Source organism: Rhinolophus ferrumequinum, chromosome 19, assembly GCF_004115265.2.
Source record: "Rhinolophus ferrumequinum isolate MPI-CBG mRhiFer1 chromosome 19, mRhiFer1_v1.p, whole genome shotgun sequence".
Taxonomy (NCBI): domain Eukaryota; kingdom Metazoa; phylum Chordata; class Mammalia; order Chiroptera; family Rhinolophidae; genus Rhinolophus; species Rhinolophus ferrumequinum.
The window spans coordinates 4154090-4179379 of NC_046302.1; the positions used below are offsets into that span (position 1 = coordinate 4154090).

General features: G+C 39.8%; 2 protein-coding genes and 1 long non-coding RNA gene across 3 annotated transcripts in view; all 3 read left to right on the forward strand.

Moving 5' to 3' along the window:
* Positions 1-9080, forward strand: part of LOC117011632 (uncharacterized) — a 32191-nt gene extending 23111 nt beyond the window's left edge. Inside the window, exon 3 of the long non-coding RNA XR_004421039.1 lies at positions 8910-9080. This is a non-coding gene — a long non-coding RNA (uncharacterized LOC117011632). The remainder of the gene's footprint in view (positions 1-8909) is intronic.
* Positions 9081-9791: 711 nt separating this feature from the next.
* MC2R (melanocortin 2 receptor) lies at positions 9792-12066 on the forward strand. The gene is made up of 2 exons (XM_033087600.1): positions 9792-9901; positions 10439-12066. The coding sequence occupies exon 2, from the start codon at positions 10563-10565 to the stop codon at positions 11454-11456; it is 894 nt and encodes a 297-aa protein (XP_032943491.1). The 5' UTR covers positions 9792-9901; positions 10439-10562; the 3' UTR covers positions 11457-12066.
* Positions 12067-15366: 3300 nt separating this feature from the next.
* On the forward strand, positions 15367-15740 carry LOC117011964 (60S ribosomal protein L22-like 1). The gene is given in 2 exon segments (XM_033087813.1): positions 15367-15448; positions 15451-15740. Coding segments are annotated over 2 exon segments (366 nt in total). The 5' UTR covers positions 15367-15372.
* The last annotated feature ends 9550 nt before the right edge of the window (positions 15741-25290 follow it).

Below are 25290 nucleotides of genomic sequence, written 5' to 3' on the forward strand. Positions count from 1 at the left end.
AAAGTAGGGAAAGGAAAAGAAAACAGAAAAGAGGAGAGAGAGAAAAGGGAAAAGGTGTATATATATATATAAACATATATATGTTTATAGCATATATATGTATATGCTAAAAATGATAACACTAAAAAGAAACAAACAAACAAACAAAAAAAAGCATCGCCGGTCTTGGCTTAAGCCCACCAAGCTATCTCCATGTTGTCCTCTGCTGTACAAAGATTCCTCTGCATCTTGTGGATGCAGAGCTAGCCACCTGGTGTCCAGAGTGACCCTGGCACTGCAGTTCTAGATAAGTGGGGCTATGGGGTGTGGTTGGTAGTTTTTACAAAGTCAGTGCAATTTCTGCTCTTGCCTGCACAACCACAGGCTTACAGCACCACAGCCAGCCACTGGGAGGTGGGCTTATTCCCTGTGCCCAGGTCTCCTGAGTCTTAGGGCACTTCTTCCATCAGGGGTGTGGGGGTGCGAGATTTCTGTGCTGCTGAAAGCCCAGAGCTGCCTCTGCCACTCGCTGCTGACCCCTGCATGTGTCTCCACAGCTGTAATTGCCCTGCAAGCAACCCAGAAAATGTTGGGGCTGAAAAGACCTGTGCTTTCCGTGTCCCTACCCAGTTTCTTCCCTAGGTCACAGCTCCAAAACTGGCTTTTTCCAGATCCTGAGTGCTACAGCAGCTCTGTAATCTGACACTACTCCTCAGTTCAGGGACCAGCTTAAGACTCTGGAAGGGCTGGGTAGGATTGCTGTGGGAGAGTGGGGGGGAAGGGCCCAGGTGTGGCATTTGCTTTTTGTCTGACCTAGGGCCCAGCTGGAGATCTCAACTGAAGTTACTGCCTCAAACGCTGGATAGCTACTCTCTAGGAGGGAGAGATCAGCTACGGGTCACTGGGAGAGAGCCCAGAGCCAGGGTGCTGCAGTCTCTAGTCTATGTCCTGAGGCTCCGTGTCCCTGCAGCTGTGGATGCGGGCTGGGTCTCCACACCGCTCCCTTCCCTCTTCCCCTTCTCGCCTGGTTTGCCCACTGTGGGGACAGAATCCCAGAGAGCAGTTTGCAGGCTCTCGGCCTCAGTTTGCTGGCTCAGTTATTAGATGGCCATCAGCTGTAATCAGATGGCCATCCGCTGTGGCTGGGTGGCCATCAGCTGTTACTGGTTAGCCATTAGCCACTAATATAACTGTCGTGGCTATGCTAGGGTTGATTGGCAGAGAAGCGGATGGTGGATTTGCGGATCATGTGGATCCTGCTTCCTATATCTCCAACCCAGCTGCCAGCAAGAATATAGTGGTATAAACCCCCTATTCATGGCTCCATTGGTGTTCCTTTTTTTTTTTTTTTTTTTGGCCTCACCATATCCTGCATTCTTGTGTGGGGAGCGGGAGCTGAGACCCTGCATGACACCCACCTTCAAGTAATCCTCATGCATGTCACTTAGCTGTTCTGTGTGATGAGTGGAGAGTCCTTTGATGTGTTATAGATGTTCAATTTGTGGTAAATTCCGGAGGAGAATTCATGAAGCTTACCTCACTGACACCATTCCTATGACGTCCTCTTTTTACCTCATCTTTATAGATTGCGTATGTTCCTTCCCAGAATTCAGTCTGTTATAGTGATATTAATGAACTTCTGGGCATATATGATATTATAATGATGGTATAATGAGGCTAAGGTGAGATGGAGGTCGTTGTAGCCTCTACTGCGCAGGTGTGAGTGACTGGTCTAATCTAGTTAGGAAGTGTAGGGATGAAGTCCCAGAGAGCAGTTTCCAGGCTCTGGACCACACGTGGAAAGTTGCTGGCTCGGGTAGTAGATGGCCATCAGCTGTGATCACATGGCCATCAGCTGTAACCAGTTAGCCATTAGCCACTAATATAACTGCTGTGGCTACACTGGCAAGGCGGTTGGCAGAGAAGTGGACAGCGGATTGCGGCTAGTAAGTGAGGTTAGCAAGCGGATTGTGGATCGTGTTGATCCTACTTCCTGTGTCCCACCAGTGAGACTGGGGTGCAGGAAGACCCTCGTTGTGGTACTGGCGGATGTCTGCTTTTGTGTCTCGACCAGCGCCATAGAGACTCCCCTATCTATGGCTCCATTGTTCCTTTTTGGCCTCACCATATCCTGCGTTCTTGTGTGGGGAGTGGGAGCTGAGACCCTGCATTACAGGTAGTTGTTGTCTTTTAGTGTCCTCACAGTGATTAATGGTTAGGGCAGATAAGGAAAGAATTCGAGAGGTCTCTAGGCGATGCTCCCCATAGATTGTGTTGGACATACAGGAATGCAGAGACCCAATTACCTAGTTCTAACTGCCTGCCTTATTTCCTCTGAGAGATGTGATCCCCATAAATCTCTGTGGGAAGTTGAGGGACAGGATGTCTCTCTTCTGTATTTGCTTCCTGCTAGACAGAGGTGTAGATCTGTCCCTACCTATTGGGGATTCAGAGAACTCTCATCCTATCTGATCTTAAATAAAAAAGAGGGGTCTCATATCTGCTTTGATCAGGGAAGCGATGGCCCCAGAAACAGGACTCAAGTCCATTTATCTTAATTTCAGGTGGCATTTGTTCACCCAGGGGTTAGGTCTGGAATGGCCTGGAGGAGTGTTAAAGTCCATTTAACTTTATTTCAGATGGCGTTTATTTATCCATGCGTTAGGTCTGTAATGGCCTTGGGAGAATGTTGGGCTACAATGATTACAGTTAACAAGCTTAAGTCACAGGCTTTTAAGTAGTTACTTGAAGCAGGGGTGAGAGACATTCTGTGATTTAGGGTAAGAGCAATCTTTAGGATTAAGAAACTGATTTGCAAAGTGATTAAGACCAGGGGCTAGGGAGCTAAGAAATTCGGGAAAAGGAGACTTAAAATTCTTATAGTGGAGGAGGCTTAACATTTCTATAGTGAGTGGGCTCTCCCGTATCACCTCCACCATGTTCATGCTAAGGTCATATTTTCCCAGGCTGCCTCCAGCCTAAGATTGAGCACAGTGGTAGTACTAGAGCTGACCTATTTCTACAGGACCTAGGATTCCTCTAACTGGCAACTTTGGCGTTAGGACTCCCCATTGGCCAGGTCAAAATTTTCTTAGAGCTGTGCCACAGTCTGACGTTCTTCCTACTCAATCCTCCTTTCTTCCCACTCTTCACTCCCAGAAGTCAAAACTGCCTCACAATTTGAAGCCTCCCCTGCCTGCTCTTGCTGCCTCCCCTTCATCCTTCATAGGTATTTCTAATCCCATCTTGTTATCTGCTTCTCAGAGACCCTAAGTAACAACAGGAAGAAGATATACACACTCATATTTGCTTATACATGCATACAGAAACTCCAAAAGAAGATTAGTAATGGGGCATGTGAAATAAATAGTTGGGAGGGAGACTTTTTACTACTTACACATATCTACACATATACATATATAAATACATATGACTGTAGTATAAATATATATTGATATAGGATTCTGCTGTCTGGTGCCCAGGGTTCGTGGCCTCACGCACTCGAATGAGAACATGGACCCAGAGAGGTAAATTGAAGCAGTATACAGTTTTATTGCAAAAGCGAAAAGTGCAAGGGTACAGCTCTCTGAAGAGAGGGGGTGTCCGAATGGAATACCCCGCAGACTAAGCTATGTGTCCTTGGGACCCCTGATCTTTAAGTTGTTTACCAGGAGCTGGTTGGGCTCTCCCACCCATTTTCCCTTCCTGCTCCTGGAGTGGTATCTTGGCTGACTCTGCAGTCTGATGCAGTAGCCCCTCCCATCTAGCTCCCTTTTTTACATTTTATTTTTGTTAGCTGCTGTTCTCTTTGGCCTTGAGGCCCTCCTCTTCATGTCCCAGACTGCCCATGATTTTCCCATCTCACTCTGAGACTGTTTGTCTGGGCTTTGATGTCCTCTACTGCAGTCCTGTCCCTAACTGCCTATGACTTTTCGATCTCAAAATGACTGACTCAAAGAATGAAATAAAAATGTTAAATGCACCTCATGAAAACAAGCCAGCACAGAAGCTGGGATGCTAAAAGCAGCTCTGTGATACTGTGATTTATAATAAGAAATATGTAGTTGGTCTTCCTCCTCTTTTCTGTCACAGAGCTCCTAAAACCAATGGAATTTTTTAAGTGATAAGAGCAATTAAGGTGTCTTTGGTTATGTTAATGAGATAACTTTTGGAAAGCCCCTAGGTAACCTAAGTTAGGTTAGGTTTGTTGCCAGGGGGTTAGGCTTGTAGGGGGGCTTGTTGCCAGGGGACCCAATCATGTGCCTATCCAGTTGGAACTTTTAGTCCCACCCCACTGACCTCCAGGACAGGGAGAGGGGCTGGAGGTTGAATCAACCACCAAGGGCTAATTATTCAATCAACCGTGCCTGTGTACTGAAGCCTCAATAAAAACTGAAAAAAATGAAGTTTGAAAAGCTTCTGGGTTGATGAAGATGTGGAGATTATGGGTAGAGTGGTGTATTCAGAGAGCACGGGAGCTCTCTGCCCTTTCCCTATACCTTGCCCTCTGCATCTCCTCCATATCACAGTTACTGAGTTACATCCTTTTATAATAAACTGGTAATCTAGTAAGTAAATTTTTTTTCTGAGTTCTGTGAGCCACTCTAAAATTCATCAAACCCAGTGAGGGGAGTTTTGGAATATTCAATCTATAGCTGGTCAGTCAGAAGCATGGTGACAATTTAGACCTTGGGGACTAATCTGAAGTGGTGTAGGACTTAAGCCCTTAACCTGTGGGATCTGATGCTATCTCCAGGTAGATTGTCAGAAATGAGTTGAATTGCAGGACACCTAGCTGGTGTCCAAGAATTGCTTGGTGGGGAGAAAAAATCCACACATTGGAATCAAAAGCTTTTAATTCATTCAGAAGTAATCCAGAACTCCATACCATGCATACACCTCCACCCATGTCAGTCCCAGCCACACCCAACAGCTCACATAGACCACCTCAGAACCCAGAGTTCATTTCCTATGCTAGCTCTCTATAAAGCATAGGTTACAATATTCTATCACCTGGAAAAGCCTGATAACCCTATAATAAAACTCACTAACCCATTCAGTAAGAAAATAAGCCATGGTATACTCCTTCCCAGCTGCTCTCCAGAAAAGCATTACAAGAAACCGCCAGTAGCATAGAGAACATGCTTGTACAGTGCTGCTAACATTTTCAGAAAGATTCAGAGGAGCCCCCAAAATACAGCCCTCTGTCTCCAGGATGCCTGCAGCCTTTCTACTCAAGGCCTCCCATGGCCGTTTTCAACCAAAAGTGGGGATTGTAGGGCCTTTCTCTTCTCTGAATTTCTTTAATAATCTTTGAGAGACAGAGTTGGGAAAACCATCCTAAGCTGGTCAGATATACAGGTTTAAGGTTTTAAAAGTGATTTTGTTTTCATTTTCTACTAAAGGCAATAAAATTTCCTTATCAGAATAATATTTATAGAGGTGCTTAGATTAACTGATTTATTGTAACAGATATTCATTTGTGTCATCAAACAGACCTTGATTTAAATATCAACTCTGCAACTTAAAGCCTACAGAACTTCAGATTAGTATCTTGACCTCCACCTCAATTTCTCAGATGCAAATTGGGGAGAACACAACAATCTCATACTGTTGACAAGAGGATTAAAATGAGATGTTGCATGTACAGCATGTGGCATAGTAGCAGTTGGCACATAGCAAGAATTTAATAAATAATAGAGCCTTGTCCTTTCTCTTAGATCCCTTCAAAAACATAAAAATTTGTTTCTACATTTTCTGCTCAAAGACAATAATGAATATAAAAATCTCATTTTACAGTTGTCATGCTCCTTTTCCTCTTTCAAAGAGTACCTACCAAGTTGAGCTGCCTTACAGTTGGGGCCACATTCATTTGTCCCATGATGCCATTACCTCTGATGATTCATGATCCCCTCGACCCAGCCAAAAAACAAAAGTTGGTTTTGTTTTTCTGTAGAGTTTTTATGTGATTATAATTGCCCCAGTTCTCTGCTTTATACCCAAACATACCCCTTCAAGACAAATAAATCAGCAAAGGTGGTTTCTGGATATAGATGCTTCAGTTATGAAAGACTTCCCTCATTTTCTTCATCACTCACTCTCCCATCTCTGGCAACACCACGGAGTTGGTGCCTTCTACATTCTTGGTTACTGAAGCTCAAAATGGAGGGGCTTGGTCTTTAGGCAAGAAATTAATCCCAGAGATAAAACAATATCAGAAGGGCTGAAATTTAAAAATCACTCTGTAAACCAAGATTTAGCCATAGTCTAGCTTGATTAGTCGGGCTGAATGTGACCTCCATTAGGGGGTGTACACAAAAGCTGATCAAGCAATAACCTTACACTCATAGTGAGAAGCAAATGCCTGACTCACATGGATAAGGCCAGAGTCCACAGGAAGCAAAAAAACAAAACACCTGCCAGTTTAAGTATAAATTCACTCTTTATTGTTGGATAATTCTTGGTGTCATTTGTTAAAATGCTTTGTTTGGCCATCATTTTAGCAATTATTTCAGCTGAAAGAAAGCATTCTGAAGAGCACTGATGGTTATTTAACAACCCTCCCTGGAGGAATAATATAGGAGTCACTATTTAGTGCACATTTATGTCCAGATCGCCAATAGTCTAAAAGGCACTTTCAAATACAAGTGTAAAAAAACAGAGTGTTTGCAAAGAAAACTGTTGTCTTAAAGAATTTGAGAGTTCAATATAAACTTGGAACAGAATCTCACATTTGGTACTTTTTTCCATAGAGGCTGGAAAATGAACTAATAACATTTGTCAGGTGATAATGAGCACAAATTGGCTCATTTTAATTTTCTACTAAGTATCCTATGAATTAGTTAATGTTGTTTTAATGTTTACCAAACACATTGTTTTTTTTAAAAGAAACAGCTAAAATGTTTTAAACACCCATTAGATTCTCCTACAATGATGAGTAATTTAACTTTACCTCTTATTTTGAAAGAATATCAAACTGGGGTAGTTTCTTATCAGTATTTGAGCATCCATAGTAGTCTATGGCTCTGCCAAATTAAAAGAAAACGAATTTATAAACCTTGTTCTCCCAAATAAAAAATAATTTCTTTACCCTAAAATATAGATATGACTGTTAATTTATGAATGCTAGCTAGTTGTGCTAATGCAATGTTCTGTACCAAAAGAGATCATAGTGGAAGAGATGAGGAGATTATCTGAGGCTGGGATCCTGACAAATTTAGTTTAGCCAGAAGCAGGTGTCAGTAGAATATTGGATTGAGAGAAGCAGCATGTATTTGAAGGATGGACATTTATTGCCCAGCACACTGTAAGCCCAGAAGAAAGTGAAAGTACCCTAGAACTGTGTTGCTTGGAGTAAAGAAATCAAGACACAAAAAAGCAGACAGGAGAGAAGCAGGGCTTTGAATTAGTGAGACCAGACACACAGTAAGTAGGGATCGTTATCCCAGCTCCTTAAACCAAAGAACACATTTGCCTGAAATATTTGGATCATTGAAGTCAGTGAACAAAAGGTCATTGTGAGGTGTTAATGAAGTGTTTTGTTTCTTCTAATTGTCACTTAATGTTGTTTACAACCAATACCTGAAAAACAGGGGACTAGTAATATAATATAACTTATGATATAACCCCAACTGGGTTTTGAGAAGAGAACTGAGTCAAGAAAATAATAGATATCACTTTTTGTTGCAATTTGGGTTGGAGTATGGGATGATTTATCTTGTTTCTTGCATATATTTTTACATTTGCTACTTTGAGAAAGGGGTGCAGTGTGGCAGTTCAGTGATGGATCCAGTGCACACCTGCCCAGGGTGTAGTATTCATCAGTTACCTAACCTTTCTGGATGGTTTCCCCAATTGTCAAATGGGGAAATAACATAATCTACCTCATGGGTTTGTTGTGAAAATTAAATGAGTTAGTATATGTGGAGTATTTAGAATGGTGTCCAGTACACAGTAAGAATTCATAAATACTTATTAGTGTCATCACCCTCTTCAACCAAGAATGGGGTTACACACCCCCTGTAGTCCCTACCCACAAGATTGGTGACAACTCATGAATCCACACTAACAATGGCTGATTGATAGCCTGTTGAAGGTTGCCCAGTAGACTACACTACATTTTTCTTCAAATCTAGGACCTTCCTGTCGATTTACAGGATTGGCAGCAGCAGATCAGTAATGCACATTGACTGAAGCTGGGTTTCAGAACCACCTCTTCCCAAGAAGTGCCAGAATCTCTGTCAGCATTTCTTTTTTTCTTTATCAATTCTCCTATCAAATACAGCCAAGATTGACAATACCGAGAGTGCCAAAAAAAAAGTATACAAGTGGACACTTTGGTCAATGTTGCTCAAGCAGTAGTTCGCCGTAATCAGAAGTATCTGGACACTGATGGTAACCACTTTGAGCACTTCTTGTAGTAGCAGAAGTCAAACATGACTTGTATTCATATTTTGTTATCGGTATATATTGAGTATTACAATTTTAATAGTTTTTTCCTTTCTTAAAATGTGTATACATTTTTTTGGCATCCTCTGCATATACCAAATATGAGGACATTTAATAGACTCAGGTATAAGACTCTCTAGGTGGTTCATGCTGGGCACAGACCTTGGGGTATAGGAGATTAGATACCAATATAGGTATAGGTATAGGTATAGATATAGATATAGATACAGATATATAGATCTGTTATAAGGAATTGGTTCACATGATTATGGAGGCTGAGAAGTACCAAGATCTTCAGTCTGTAAGCTGGAGACCCAGGAGAGCCAATGGTGTAGCTCCAGTCAGGAAGCCAGCAGGGTCAAGACCCAAGAAGAGCTGATGTTTCTATTCAAGTCCAGAGGCAGCAAAAAACCAATGCCCAGGTCAACAGTCAGGCAGGACGTGTTCCCCCTTACTCATTGGAGCCTTCTTGTTCTTTTTAGGCCTTCAACAGATTGGATGCAGCCGTCTACATTGGGAAGGGCAATCTACTTTACTCAGTCAACTGATTCAAATGTTAATCTCCTCCATAAACACCCTCACAGACACATCCAGACTGTTTGAACAAATATGCGGCACCCCAGGGACCAGTCAAGTTGACACATAAAATTAACCGTCACAGGCTCCATACTTTTCAGTATGTATGGACACATGAGTGTATGCTGCTAGCATACAGCTTAAGAAGGTAGAACTAGAGTAACAAATTATCCTTGTTTGCCTGGAACTAAGGGGGTGCCTGGGATGCAGAACTCTCGGTCCTAGGCAAACAGGGATAAATTGGTCATCCTAGATAGAACCCTATCAGCAGCTACCACCTGCCACTCCACTCCTTTCTTAATCATCTACCTACCTAACTCACAAATTTCTACTTTAACACTTAACCTCTGACCCCAGTCTTTGTAAGAAAATTATTAGGTTGGTGCAAAAGTAATTGCAGTTTAAAAGGTTAAAAACAATTGCAAAAACCACAATTACTTTTGCATCAACCTAATAATTCCTTTCCAGGAAAAACCTTAGTTTAAGACAGTAATGAGGACCCTGTGGACTTTGGATCGAAAGCTACACTCCTAGATTCACTCTCCCAAGGGCTGCCTTACAACATGGCAGCTGGCTTCCTGCCTGCTCGAATGGAGGGGAATTAAGCTCCATTTCTTGAGGGGTAGAGTATAAAGGATTTGTGGTCAAGTCTTTAAAACCACCATTTGATACAAAGGCAAATTTGATACATTTCATAAAACTACTTGTGTCCAGCCATCTGTAAACTGAATCAGTAAAAATCCCACATGCTCTCACCAGAAGCAGACTTCTCAAAGTCACTCAGCTATGATCTAGTCAGTCTTCTGTTTAAGGGAAACTAGGCCATTTTGCTGCCATAATTCAACTCCAATCTAGAGATACCTTGAAAACATTGGAAATCTCCAGAAATACCAGAGCTGTGAGTTCTACCTTTGAAACAGAAATAATAACACGTATTGCATAGCCAACTTTGGGAATGGTACATCAATACCTTTGCATTTATCCTATATGCTATGGGGTCAAGCAGTGACCCAGAAAGAAAAGCCGTGAAATAGATAGGACCCAAAAATCTCATTAATCCTCTAAACCCAGCTACTACTTCTAAGTCAAAGAAGGGTAGCTGTGTGCTTTCTTGTTTCTACACATGCCATTAATTTCTTTTATTTCTTTTCTCATTCTAATCTATCCCACATACAATTGGATTCATGAGAAGAACGGGGGAGGAAAAAGAGAGAGGACAAAAGATAATCTTTATTTTTATCTCTGGACTCAAAATTGTTCTAAAGATATTTGTCACCGAGCAGTTAAGATGAGGGTCCAGTAAATTGTTTTATTTAAATGATTATACCATTATATCATATTTCATTGAGGCAATAGAGCTTTCTTAAAGCTAACATGGCTTGTTTTTATTTTGTAGTCTATTTTGCAACTGATGTTCATATATATTCTTTCTTAGGTGACAGTGTGGTTTTTACCTCAGATTTCCCATAAGTACTACAAAGAAGAAAAGATTCTGAAGAATTAGTCAAGTTTACAATCAAGTCCGAGTAACATTTCTGACTTCACCACAAGGAGGCAAAATGAAGCACATAATCAATCTGTATGAAAACATCAACAATACAGCAAGAAATAATTCAGACTGTCCTCATGTGGTTTTGCCAGAAGAGATATTTTTCATAATATCCATCATCGGTGTTTTGGAGAATCTGATTGTCCTTCTGGCTGTGATTAAAAATAAGAATCTCCAGGCACCCATGTACTTTTTCATTTGCAGCTTGGCCATTTCTGATATGTTGGGCAGCCTGTATAAGATTTTGGAAAATATTCTGATCATGTTCAGAAACATGGGTTATCTCAAGCCTCGTGGCAATTTTGAAACCACAGCTGATGATATTATCGACTCCCTGTTCATCCTTTCCCTACTTGGCTCCATTTTCAGTCTGTCTGTGATCGCTGCTGACCGTTACATCACAATCTTCCATGCTTTGCAGTACCACAGCATTGTGACCATGCGCCGCGCCATTGTGGTCCTGATGGTCATCTGGATATGCTGCATGTGCAGTGGCATCACCATGGTGATCTTCTCCCATCACATCCCCACAGTGATCACCTTCACATCGCTGTTCCCTCTGATGTTGGTCTTTATCCTGTGCCTCTATGTGCACATGTTCTTGCTGGCACGTTCCCATGCCAGAAAGATATCAGCACTTCCCAGAGCCAACATGAAAGGGGCCATCACACTGACGATCCTGCTCGGGGTCTTCATCGTCTGTTGGGCCCCCTTTGTCCTTCACGTCCTCTTAATGACATTCTGCCCAAGTAACCCTTACTGTGCCTGCTACATGTCCCTCTTCCAAGTGAATGGCATGTTAATCATGTGCAATGCAGTCATCGACCCCTTTATATATGCCTTCCGGAGCCCAGAGCTCAGGGAAGCATTCAAAAAGATGATCTTCTGCAACAGCTACCACTAGAATTACTGGTCCTTGATTTTAGGAGCCATGGTGATAATATTGTCAAGTGACAGAATAACATGACATACCAACAAATTCCAATGTTCCCAACTACTCTTTTCCTTCCCTAGTATGCATGAGGATTATCCCATTTACTAGTGTTTGTAATAGTTTAGTTCTATGTGAACAGTCATGCTGTAGTATAACTTTTATAACTAGAGAGATAAAATAATGTATTGAAAGAAAGACAGAATACAAAGCACATACAGCAATATAAATTTGAGAGCTTTAGGCTAAAACAATAACTGGTTCTTCTGTAGATATCTAGCAAGCCTATAGATCTCTACTGGCCTTTCCAGGCTGGACACCACTATCACTGATTTCTAGAAGTTAATGTACTAGCATAAGTACTCAAGCCAGAAACTTTGTAAGTCAAAGATGCCAATAAATTACTGCAGCTGAATTTGCCTGCCCCACACTTCCATACAGAATCCCTGCCCTCCCTCCTTCTCACCTGCCTGGCTTATTGTATGCCATCCCAAATCTTTTTGGAGGCAAGCAGGGTATAAATTATAAATGTCTAACAACTCTTTGAGATTTCAAGAATAAAGAAACCTTCTCATTTAGTCTTCTTTGCTCACTCAGTATCCCATTGGCTTTAAGATCCTTTCCTGGTTAAAACTCCTCATGCTTTAGAAGCATAATTTCAAAGGAGGAAATAAAAATGTAATCCATTTTGTTCCTATGTGGGAATAAAGACCAGAGGAAAATTGTGACTATCTGAAGAAGGTATAACCAATCTTTGTAAATCTGTCCAAATAAAGAAGTAAAGGAAAAGAGGCCCCAAATCCCAATATGTATTTTGTGGAATAATGTGAGAGGAGAAAGAAGAGAGGGAGAGAGAAAGAGAGAGACTTAGCTCATTGACCATGCTTTTGGACTGTGGGGAAAACGAAGACCAAAACAACACGTCAAGAACAGTGCTATTATTGGGACCCAAGCCATAGACTATAAAAAATATTTTACCTCCTTCCACAGATGAATCTGAGAGCCTGACCCAATCACTAGAAAATTTCGTCCTACCATCAGCCACAGGACAGATGCCAGCTATTGAAAAGTGGCATTGCCAATGGGAATGAATGACACATAATTTATAAATTCACCCATTTTCAATAGCTGAAAATAAAGCTTAAAGAAAAAGCAACTTCTTTCCATCCATAGTGGCTGCACCAATTTGCAATCCCACCAGCAGTGCATGAGGGATCCCTTTTCTCCATATCCTCGCCAACACTTGTGGTTTGTTGATTTATTGATGATAGCCATTCTGACTGGAGTGAGATGGTATCTCATTGTGGTTTTTATTTGCCTTTCTCTAATGATTAGTGAGATTATGACCACTCTTAGAGAAATCCAAAACACTAATTGAAAAAAATTTATGTACCCCTAATGTTTATTGCAGCACTATTCACAATAGCCAGGACATGGAAACAACTGTAATGCCCATCGTAGATGACTGGATTAAGAAACTGTGGTACATTTATACAATGGAGTATTACTTGGCGATAAGGAAGAATGAACTATTACTATTTGCAATGATATGGATGGACCTAGAAAACATTATGCTAAGTGAAATAAGTCAGATGGAGAAAGACAAATACCATATGATCTCACTTTTATTTGGAATCTAAATAATAGAATAAATGAAGAAACTAATCAGAAACAGTCTCAGCAATATAGAGGAAAAACAGGGTTGCTAGATGGGGGGGGGGAGTGGGGATGAGGGAGAAAGAGAGGGGATTAGAAAGCACAATTGGTAAGCACAAGATTATCAGGGGGATACAAAAGACAGTTTGGGGAATATAGTCAATAATGTTGTAAAGATTTTATAAGTTATCTGATGGGCACTTGTCTTATTAGGGCAACCACTTCATGGACAGTGTAGGGGCCTGACCACTGCAGTGTACACCTGAAGCTGAATAATAATGAATGTCAACTATAATTTAATACATATCTAATCACAGGATGTGGAGTACAGCTTAAGGAATAGTGTCAGTGGAACTGTAACATATATACAATGTCAGAGGGGTAGTAGATTGGGGGAAGAGGGTTATCACTTTGTGAGGGGTATTAATGTCAAACTATTACATTGTTTTGTACACCTGAAACTAATAAGAAAAAAAAACAAAAGAAAAGAAATAGCAAGTCCTGATCATAAGGCCTTATTAAGTTGGAGAGTAACTTACAGGGGTGAGTAGTGAAGGAGAGCGGAAAGAAGTCGGGTCTTCAGATGGATGGAGCATGGTTGCTCAGGACCCACTGAGAGTGACTGTCTTCCGGAAGAGGCAACACTTTACCCTCAGAAGAGTTTTCCCTGAGCTGCTGAGAGCAGAAGCCAGCCACAAACAGGACTACTGGTCTGGTGATGAGTTTGATATTAGTTGTGGGGAGGTACAGGATCTTAAGAAGCAGAGCAAAAGACATGGATTTAAAAAGAAGGGCTTTTTTCCAGATGGCCTCCATCACAGATTAGAGATGAAACCTAAGGTGTGCCTTCTTATCCTCTGTTCTGTAGAAATCCTTTGGTCGTTCTCCCTTACAGTCTGGGCTCTATTACTCTAATGTACAGTAACCTGGATTTTTAATATATAAAATACTATGTAAGTTTATTTTTCATAAAATCTAAAGCATAGGCCTATAAATGATTTTTAAAATGTTATTTTTGTAATGGTGAAATTCAGGAATCAATAATGTAATTAGACTTAGCTAGTTTGAAGTTTGATGCATCATGTAACCTCGCTATCTAGCCACCTGTAATCAGACTTAGTTTGCCGTTAGATCCATCCTGATATTCCGCTGTTTTCTCTTTATTTCTCCACTCACTGATTAACTTAAGAACTCTGTTTTGTTCCCTTTCTCAAGGCTACCCATACCTCATTAATCCATTTAATTGGCAGAATCCTAACCTGGAAAGGGCAATTTTTTAATCCTAGGGCACCCAGACACTGGAATCTGTTTTGCAACTCCCTTGCACTTTTTACTGGTAACACATAAAGTCCCATACCATGGTGGCTGAGTCCAAGCCCACAGTCTGGGGATAACATTATCTTAAAACAGACCAGACCCTAGGAAGCGATGTCAGCCCTCAGACCTGCCTGACAGACTCCCCTTTCCTATATAAGAAAAAGCTAATGTAAAGGTCAGGGAAGCTGTCTACTTGAGACTCTGCCCGCGGCAGCTTCTCTGCCAGCACTTTTCTTGTTAACTAAACTTTCTAACTTCTATTCCTTTTGAGTCTTATGAATTCTTTCACATTCTGTGAATGACCAGGGGTATCCCAAGACAAAACAATTTCTACCATTAAAATAATAATGTATAGCACATTTTTCTGAAATTGAATATTCTCAATAAAATGTAACCTTCCTTTGATGTTGTGCTATTCTATGATACTGTAGAGGTGGATAGTGCAATTTAACCCCTGTCACAAATGATCCCAAACTGCTGTGCTTATTGAATTCTGCCTTTGTTAATAGCTTTGCTACCACTTTCAAGCTCTCAGCTGTCACATTTGACTATTGTCAGAGGAAATCTCCTACCTTTGCCTTCAATTTGTTGTGTTTACTCTAATAAACAAAATCAATAGGGCTACTCTAATAGTATACAAGCAAAAGCATAGACTGTGTGCTAACTCAGAGACATTTACAATTCTACTTCCTCAGCTATATTCAAATCAGATCAGTGTCTTTATTACTCAGAATTACTGAGAAATTTATGGTTTCCTACCTCTACCTTCATATTTAATTCAAACAAAAACAGTATTGAACTGCATTCATTTGAGTAAGGAAGATCAATAAGGCTCAGATTTTTCCCTTGATGATACTTCAAGTCTATTAACAAAATATTAAATCTTAGCTCTCTAATAGCACAGCCTGCCTTCAAGATGGTGCCACAGAAAGTCAAGAAGCCTAAGCGGTCAGTCTGGAAGTTTGGTTTGGACCTTACTCATCCAGTAGAAGATGTATTTTTGATTCTTAAAATTTTGAATAGTTTCTACAGGAGAAGGTTAAAGTCAATGGAAAAACTAGAAATCTTAGGACTGCTGTTCACATTGAACGCTGCAAGAATAAAATGACAGATGCTTCTGAGAAACTGTTCTCAAAAAGATATTTGAAGTATCTTACCAAGAAATATCTTAAAAAGAACAGTCTTCATGACTGGCTTCATGTGGTTGCATCTGACAGGGAGACTTATGAACTTCGTTACTTCCAGACTAGTCAAGATGAAGATGGATCCGAGTCTGAGGACTAGGAGAAGCCACCCATTGTAGGGCTTTGCTTACTACTCAAACAAATGAAGCATACAGAGAAAGAAACATCCAGAAATGGACTTTTAGTTTATCAGTGAATAAAAAACGTACTCTGTAAAAAAATTAAATTTTAAAACTGTTTTGGTAATGACATAAGCATATGTTCAGTTTTGTCAATGACCGAGCCTTGGATCAGACAGCTGAGAATCTTAGAAAAAAGATGACGCACTACAGCCGACTTGACGTCCTCTTTAATGCAGAAGCACATCACTTCTGTGTCCTCTCTAATAAAAATGGAGAGAAGTTTCCTCTTCCTCTTTTTCTCATTTCCTTATTGCCAAGGCCTGAGTGTTTGTTTTTCCCCCAAATTCACACATGTTGAAATTTTATTCCCCAAAGTAGTATTAGGAGGTGGGACCATTGGGAGGTACTTAGACCATGAGGTGGGACCCTCATGAATGAGATTCATGCCCTTATAAAACAGGCTCCAAAGAGATCCCTCACGCCTTTTGCCAAGTGAGGAAACGAGAGAAGGCATCAGCTATAAACCAGAAGGACTCACCCCACCATGCTGGCACCCGGCCTTTCAGCCTTCAGAACTGGGAGAAATAAATTTCTAGTATTCATACATCACCCAGTCTGTGGTGTTTTATTATAGCGGCCTGAACACACTAAGACCCATCTATTCATGAACAGATATGAGTAATTCAATAAACACCTGATTTCTTCAACCATACATTCAGTGGGCTGAGGTAGGAAAGGGACTGAGAGAGCAGTCAAGGAGTACCCCCAGACCATCTAGTTAAGATCTAGTTAAGACTTACTGAGAAACATGAGCAAATCCATAACAAATCCTGAAAAGTCAGAGTTAATGTTTCCTGGAGTGTGGGGACATGTAGCAATAATAACAATAACAATAGTGCCTATCTATTACTGAACAGTTAGTACAAGCCAGGCATTATTCTGAGCTTTGTGTGCATTAATCCTCACAACAACTTTAAGAGTAGGCACTATTACTATTCTATTTTTTTTTTAGATGAATAAGCTGAGGTTCAGAGATGTTAAGTAACTTCTGTGGCAACGGACTCGAAAGTAATCCTTGTGATCCCTGCCTCCTGGCATTTCACATCTTTGTGTAACGCCGGCCCATTGAGTGTGGGTAGGACTGTGATTTGTTTCTAACCCATCGAATATGGCAAATGTGATGGGTTATCACTCTCATGACCCTATTACATTATGTAAAATACCATCTTGCTAGCAGACTTGCTAGAGAGACTCTGCTTGCTGGCTTGACAAAGTAAGAAGACATTCTGGGAAACCCATGTGGCAAGGGGCTATAGGCAGCCTCTAGTTCCTGTAAACAGTGGAGCTCTTGGCCCTTAATGCTGCTGACAGCTATATGAGTCTGGGAGCAAACAGTGAGCATCAGATGAGAGTGCAATCCAGCCCATGGCTTGATTGCAGCCTTGTGAGATCCTGAGCAGAGGATCCAGCTAAGCTGTACCCAGTTATGAGCCACGAAAACTGAGATAACAAATGTGTATTGTTTTAAGCCTCTAAGTTCGTTGAAATTTGTTAAGCAGGCATGGGAAACTAATACACTTACCCAACTCAAGTTAGTGAGTGCCAGAGTCAGGAGTCAACTCCAGGCTTCAGCGTGGTTCCAGAGTCTACTCTCTGTGTGCTATGATGTTCCACATGAAAAAGAAAAAAAGAAAAAAACAGGCTGTATCATGGCAGAGTGACTATTTACTTTGTCTCATTCCATGGCAAGAGAGGCAAGGCAAGAATACCTGGGACCCTCCTCCCCAAACTGAGCACTTAGTTCCTAAAGTAGGGATGCCACTCAGAGAGAAGGGCACCATTGTCCCCAACCCACGGCCAGAGCCCTGCCTCAGTGATTTTGCCTGTAGGAGGAAGCAGGCCATAAAAGAAATAGCTCTAATCTCTTCCCAAAGTAAGTGACTTCATTTTCAACAGAGGATGGAGAATTCTCAGCACTCTCAAGGAGATTGTGACAAAAGGCAATTGGGAGAGGAACAACAGATTCATTTGAGATATAGAGAAATCTATAGGCCAGGCAGTTGGCTGAGGAAAGGAGGGGAACAGTGGGGATTCTCCTGGGGTCAGAACAAATTTCAATCACTGACCTCAGATACTATCCCTTCAAAGGAGCCCCAAATTTGATTAGTCTTTGGAGCAATTTATGCTGCAGGACATTGTTGAAAACAATAAAGCAATCAGTCAGTAATAATTAGTAGGGTTTAACATCTGGGTATGATCAAGGAAAAGCAGTCAAAACAGCCCTGTTAAACCACTGTCATCCCAAGATGACCTTAAGCAAGCCCAAGTCTGCACCCCCTAAGGGGAAAAACAGAGGCATAATACTGCAGGGTGGGGTGAGGGGGTAGAATTCACTAAAATAATCCAGCAAGTCACTAAACAAATAAACAAGCAACTAATAATAACCAGCCCCAGAACAGGGAGAGGGCCCAGTACCCAGAGTTGCTAATTTGTATTATCTAAACTGTCAGTTTTCAGCAAAAAATTACATGCAAAAGACATACAAAAAACCGGGAAACCCATACACGTGGAGGGAAAAACAGGAACAGGACAACAGGAACTGCCTATGAGAGCCAACCAGATCTCAAACTTAACAAAGACGTCAAAGCAGCTGTTATAAACATGTTCAAAAATTAAAGGAAACCATGATTAAAGAAGTAAAGGAAGGTATAATAACAATGTCACATCAAATAAAGATTACCAATAAAGAGATAGAAATTATAAAATAGAAGTGAATGTAAATTAGAGATTAAAGTACAATAACTGGAAAAATAAAATAGAATGCAGAAGTGATACCACAGAGATCGTGGAGTAGCTAGCTCCAAGAATTTTCCCTCCACAGACTGAAAAAAAATCAACAGAATAAAATTACCTGAGCTCTAGATTCTAATCAAACGCAGCAAACAGAGGAGTGCTTAATGAAGAGAGGTGGCTAAATTTCAGTAAGAAAGCATAGTAGCATTTTTGATTACTTACCTAGTATCCTCCATTCCTCAGCATGCCAGTGGTCATGAAAACAGTGGCCCACATTCTTGGTGTTGCTTGCTGGTGCCAGGACCTTGTTTTCAAAAAACTGGGGTTGTGCTTTTTGACCAGAGTCTGACCTTTTGTCACTTGTCTCAATCTGGCATGAGGTCCCAGGGAGTATCTAATAAAAACATTTAAAGACATGTGCTGTCCATAGTCACCGGGGCAAGGTACGGAGGATGGGCCAAGCAGTAGACAGACCTAAAAGCCTGGGAAGGAGGATGCTGAGGAGGAAGATTCTTGAGCAAATAAGGGCTTTGAAGGGCAATCTTGTACACCTAGTAATCTGGAGTGCAACACGTATATCTGATAGGGTAGGTAGATAGATAGAAATGAGCAGAAGAAGGAGAAATTTAGCCCCTGTTAGAAAGCCCCTTGCTGCAGCTCCTACTTGGGTCAAGACCCCTGGCAGCTGCCCAGCAGGACTCCCGGCTTACACATACCTCTAAATCAAAGAGATATGTTGTTAAAAGTCAGAGAAGGGGAAAACCCATCCTGTTTGTCACCAATACCATACTAACCCAAGGGATTCTAGGTTGTTGTAAACATCCAAAGGGATGTGTAAACACATCCCCCAAAACCAAGGGGATGTGTTTACACATGCCCTGAAATCAAAGAATTGCATTGCTAAATTCCACAGGACTAAGCACCTCAGGGGGAGAAAGTGAGATAATAGAGGAGAGAGGGGGAGGCAATTCTACTCATAAAAATAAAAGCCTTCATGCAGTGTTAGGTGAGGCTGCTTCCTTCTCTTGGGTCCACCCACTCCAGATCTTGGAGTGTTCTTTCTTTTACTAGTAAACTTCTGCTGTTCATGCTGCACAAATTTCTCTCTCTTGATTGAAGTCTTTCCTTCAAGAAGACAAGAGCTGAGGTTTCAATGTTATTTTCCCGGAAACATACTCGTGCTTCAGAAATAACCTGAAAGGATCCTAAGCTTGCACCTCTGGCTGACCCTTAGGCACTGCACAAACAGGAAGTGAAAGCTAAGGCAGAGTTTAAGCAATCTGGCTTAGTATTGAAAGAGTGCCCTAGTTCAGAGCCAATCTGTAAAGACAAGGAATGTTTTTCATTTTTCTTTTTGCCTCCTGGAAATCTCTGTCAGGTCACTGAATGAACACAAAGATAATGGAACAGAGAACTCAGTGACCACACACAAAGGGAATACAGTCTTTGCAAAAATAGTTTGGAAAAAAAGCTGAAGAACTGGATAGCTGTAATGTTCAGCAACCAACAATACCAATGTCTGGGGAGGGGAGAGAATCTGATTTTCAGAATTACTACATTGCAGCATTTAATGTGTCCAATTTTCAACAGCAGCAACAACAATAACAAGAGAAATTATAAGGCATACGGAAAAAACACACACAGAAAAGTATGGCTTATTTACGGGGGTGGGGGGGGGGGAAGAAATTGACAGAAACCCTCCCTGAGGAAGTCTAGCCATTAGACTTATATCCCAAGCTGGCATCAGAATCTCCAACGACACCTTCCTCTTCATCTTCTAAATCTTCACACTCCTCGATCACAGGCATAATCTGACCTTTGTTTCATTGCCTCAATCTGGCATGAGGTCCCAGGGGGTATCTAACAAAAACATTTAAGGACATATGGGACAAGGGACGGAGGATGGGACAAGAAACGACCTGATCACCTGTCTCTTGGCCTTCATTCACGTAAGTGATGCTTATTGTAGTGATCTATGATGCTCATGTTCATAGTGATGCTGCTCATTATACTGTTTTTGGTGTCTTCAGACCTGTTTGAGTTACTGAATTTCAGAATGACTTCAAATGTAAGGTATTTTTCTATACAAGCAGGATCATGAGAGGCCTCACCATCATCACGTTCCTGAGCATGCTCTAGGCCGTCACCCTCAGCCCCAGTACCCCCGAGTTCAGGGATGTCCAAACTGCGGCCCGCGGGCCAACTGCTGCCCGCAATCCATTTTTAATTGGCCCGCAGCAAATTCCAAAAATATATTTAGTTTACTTAAATAAACCAGGTGAGGCAATACATACTTCACCTCGAGTGAGTGGCCCGGCTGTTTTGTGTATTTTACCGCATATGGCCCTTGGTGAAAAACATTGAAAAAAGTTTGGACACCCCTACCCTAGTTGGTCAGATTTAAACAAAAATACACCAGTGTCATCTTCCATTCCTTCTTCTTTTTATGGACCTTCAGTTTGTCTTTCAGTAGTTATCGGATTGCTATGATTTCTTGAGTTCCACTCTTAAACTCTCAATCCTGAACCTTTTCCCTTAACTGCCTTGCCCTGTTCTAACTATCCCATCTACCCCTTCCTTGGGCGGCTGCTGGAAAACTCAAAATAGTTAACTTTATTGTGCATATCATATTAGCTCTCATTTGCTCAACCTTCCTTTTCCTGACTAGCCTGAGTTACACTTTTTTTAAAAAAATTAAGATATCAATGAAACACCCCCCCACCACCACCATTATAATGATCTTCTAAATAAATTTGCTATCTATCCTGGATGAGAAAACTACTAACCACACAAAGAACCAGCAGAGGCTTTGAAAGCACAGTTATTCTTTAATTTGTCCTGTTAGAGTTTTTAGGGGGAGGGCTTGTCTTCCAGAACAGGGATCTTAGTAGGTGGAAGGGAAAACAAAAATGGGGTTTTTTTCCCTCTCCAAAGAAAACCTCAGGATATTTTATTTTATTTTTTCTTCTTCTCTGTAACTTCTTTTAAAATGAAACATGATAAAAATAAACATGTGCAATCAGATTCTCATATCTCTTTAGCAATCTATTCTATTCTCCTTTGTGATTGAATTAAGCCCTTTTAAAAAGGCCCTTTTGTGTCAAATTCTTCATTATATTGGCATAGTAGGGAAAGACCTGTTTTCCTTTATTTTACTTTGAAAAAACCCAATATACAACAATAATGCTGAGAAAAATCACAGCTATGTTAATAAAAAGAAGCCCAAATATTTTAAGAAAAAATATTTCTTCTGTAATTGACAATGCTCAGAAATTATAGTGAAGAATGTTATACTCAGATTTTTGACTGCATGTGTGGTCAGTGTCCCTAGCCCCCACATTGTTCAAGCATCAACTGTATTTACATTTACTGTAGGTATTTATATGGTTGTTGAATTTATAATGTTGCTGGTTATTTTTTATTCCATGTGTTCTTCTTTCTTCTTTCTTTTCAATTAAGTGTTTTTTATGATTAAGTATTTTTATTTCCATTTTTCTGTAATATTTTATTTATTATATTATTTAATTTCTTCTCATGGCTGCTCTAAAGTTCATGGCATACATCTTTAACTTTTCACAGTATATCTTCAAATAATATTTATCACTTAACTTAGAGTGTATAAGCTTTAGCCCTGTAGATTTCCATTTCTTTCCTCCCATCATTTGTGCTACATACTATTGTCAAATATTTCACTTCTATGTGTTATAAACCCCACAATATTATTGCCATTAATTATTAGTAATTATTAATATGATTTTTATTTTAAGCAGTTAGTTACGTTTTTAATTGAATTTTTTCTATAACTTCTTATCTTGAAAGATCATGAAACACAAAACATTGCAAAAGAAGTACAGAGAGTTTCCATGTAGCCTTCACTCAGCTTACTTCAATTATAAGATTTTCCATAACCAAAGTATATCATTAAACCCAGGAAATTGACATTGGCATGATACTATTAGTTATAAGATATAGACCTTATTCAGATTTCACCAGTTTTTACCCAAACTTTTACATGAAATTTTATCACATGTGTAGATTCGTGTACACACGTGTAACTACGTGTAACTATAAACACAATCAGTATACAAAGCTGTTCCATCTCCACAAAGAAACTCTTTGTTTTACCTCTTAATAGATATTCCGTCTCCCAAACCTTAACCTCTGACAATTAATAATCTATTAATCATCAACATAATTTTGTCATTTTGAGAATGATGTATAAAAGGAAAAAAAAAAAAAAAACCCTTGGGATTTCCTTTTTAACTCAGCACAATGCCCTTGAGATCCATCCAAAATGTTGCATGTACCAATAGTTAGCTCTTTTTATTGCTGAGTTGTATTTCAGTGTATAGATGTATCACATTTATAAAAATTCAGTTATCTGTTGAATGACATTTAGGTTGTTTTCAATTTTTTGGCTATTACAAATATAGAAGCTCTGAACATTCATGTCCAGTTTTTGAATGAACATATATATTTTTTAAAAAGATAAATAAAAAGCAGTTCAGTTTCTGGATCATATGGTAAGTGTATACTTAATTTTATAAGAAACTGTCAAACTATTTTTCAGAGTGGTTATACCATTTTACATTACCACCAGCAATGTATGAGTGATCTAGTTGCTCTACATTCTTGTCAGTACTTGGCATTATCATATTTTGATTTTTCTAATAGGTGTGTAGTGGGTCTCATCATAGCTTTAGTTTGTATTTCACCAGTGGCTAATGTTGTTGAACATCTTTTCATATCTCAATTTTTTATTTGTTTATTCTTTTTGGTGAAGTGTCTGTTCAATCTATTACCAATTTTCTAATTGGAAAACGTCTTTTGAAACAATTAAAGTCAAGAAAAAAATCTTTTATATTTATTCCCAGTTTTACTATTTACAGTCCTCTTCATTTATTTTCTTTTTTAAAGTTCTTTATTGGGGAAGGGGAACAGGACTTTATAGGGGAGCAGTGTTTACTTCCAGGACTTTTTTTTAAGTCCAGTTGTTGTCCTTTCAGTCTTAGTTGTGGAGGGCACAGCTCACCTCCAGGTCCAGTTGCCATTGCTAGTTGCGGGGGACGCAACCATCCCTTGCGGGACTCGAGGAGTTGAACCAGTAACCTTGTGCTTGAGAACCCACTGGCCCATGTGGGAATCGAAACGGCAGCCTTTGGAGTTAGGAGCACGGAGCTCCAACCACCCGAGACACTGGGCCGGCCTTCATTTTCTTTTTTGTATATACAACTTTCTATCTGGTATCTTACTACTTCCTGAAGAACTTTTTGTTTTTTTCTTTAACATTTTGGTAGTGCATGTAAGCTGTCATGAATTCTTGAATTGTATCATGCCAATGATAAAATTAAAATGTTTTAATTTTACCTTCACTTTGGGACAGTATTTTTCACCTGTTATAGAACTCTTGGTTGACAGTGTTTTGCTTTCAAGAATTTAAAGTTGTCATTCAGTTGTCTTCTGGTGTGCATAATATCTGACAAGAAATCTACTGTCCCCCATTTTCTTGTTCATTTGCATATAATGTTAATATTTCTTTGTGTTCTATATTTTCATTTTATCTTTGGTTTTCTTTGATGTGTCACATGATGTGTTTAGGGATTTTCCTGGGTTTTTTTTATTGTTGCCTTTTAGTAATTTTGGATAATTCTTAACATATTTATTCTGCCCCCTTTTCCTTCTGGGTTCTTAAATTATTTGGATTATTCTTTTCCTTCTGGGACTCCAATTACACACACATTAGACTTTTTGTTACTGTCCCACAGTTTTTGGATCCTCTGTTCTAGTGTTTCATTCATTTTTTTCTATTAGTATTTCAGTTTAATTTCTATTTGATCTATATTCAAGTTCGTTGGTTCTTTCTTCAGCTGTTTTCAGTATTCTGATAAGCTTGCTGAAAGAAACCTTCATCTCTGATTGTACATATTTTATTTCTAACACTTCCTTCCATCTGACCTATAGTTTTTCTCTCTATACTGGATTTCCTCATCTGTTTATATGTGTTGTCCCCATGTCCCCCAATTAATATGTTTTGACATGTTTACCATAGCTATTGAAAACTGTCTGTTCTATTGTTACAGTTTCTTGGTTATTTTTGAGTCTGGTTTTATTGTTTGCCTTACCTCTTTGACAATGGGTTGTTTGTCTACTTTTTGGTGTGTTTCATAATTTTTGATAGAATTATGTGTATCAGGTACAGAAGAATAATAAAGACTGAGGTAAATATTATTTATTTTCAGAAATGAGTATATATTTCTTCACTCATGAAATTAGCAATTTCAATTTTTTCACACTTCTTTTATTTCTCAAATGATGTAAATTCTTGGGACTTGTCAACTTCTGGCCTTGAGAGTAAATGTCATCAGGAAATAATAGTGTAGCTGCTGTTGTAAGTAAAGCTTAGACACAGAAAACAGATGCCACCAATTCTGAAGAACTTTAAAGATATTGCCTTAGCTGCTACTTCTATAACCTGTAAAATTTCTGTTTTCAGGGTTTGATATTTAGCTCATGCTTAGGAGTTGCTCATCATTGTTTAATTAAACTGCATTTTTGAAGCATAGAAAATAGGCTTTTAAGGAAAAAAATTAAACTTATTTATATCATGCTGGTATGAAAGATGCTGAAGAACTGAAATTTTCCATTGACCTAAGCAAGATCTTCGCTCCAACTACTTTTCTGTAGTTCTCCACCCCTCTTTTTAAACTTCAATTGACCAACCAAAGGTTGTTAAAC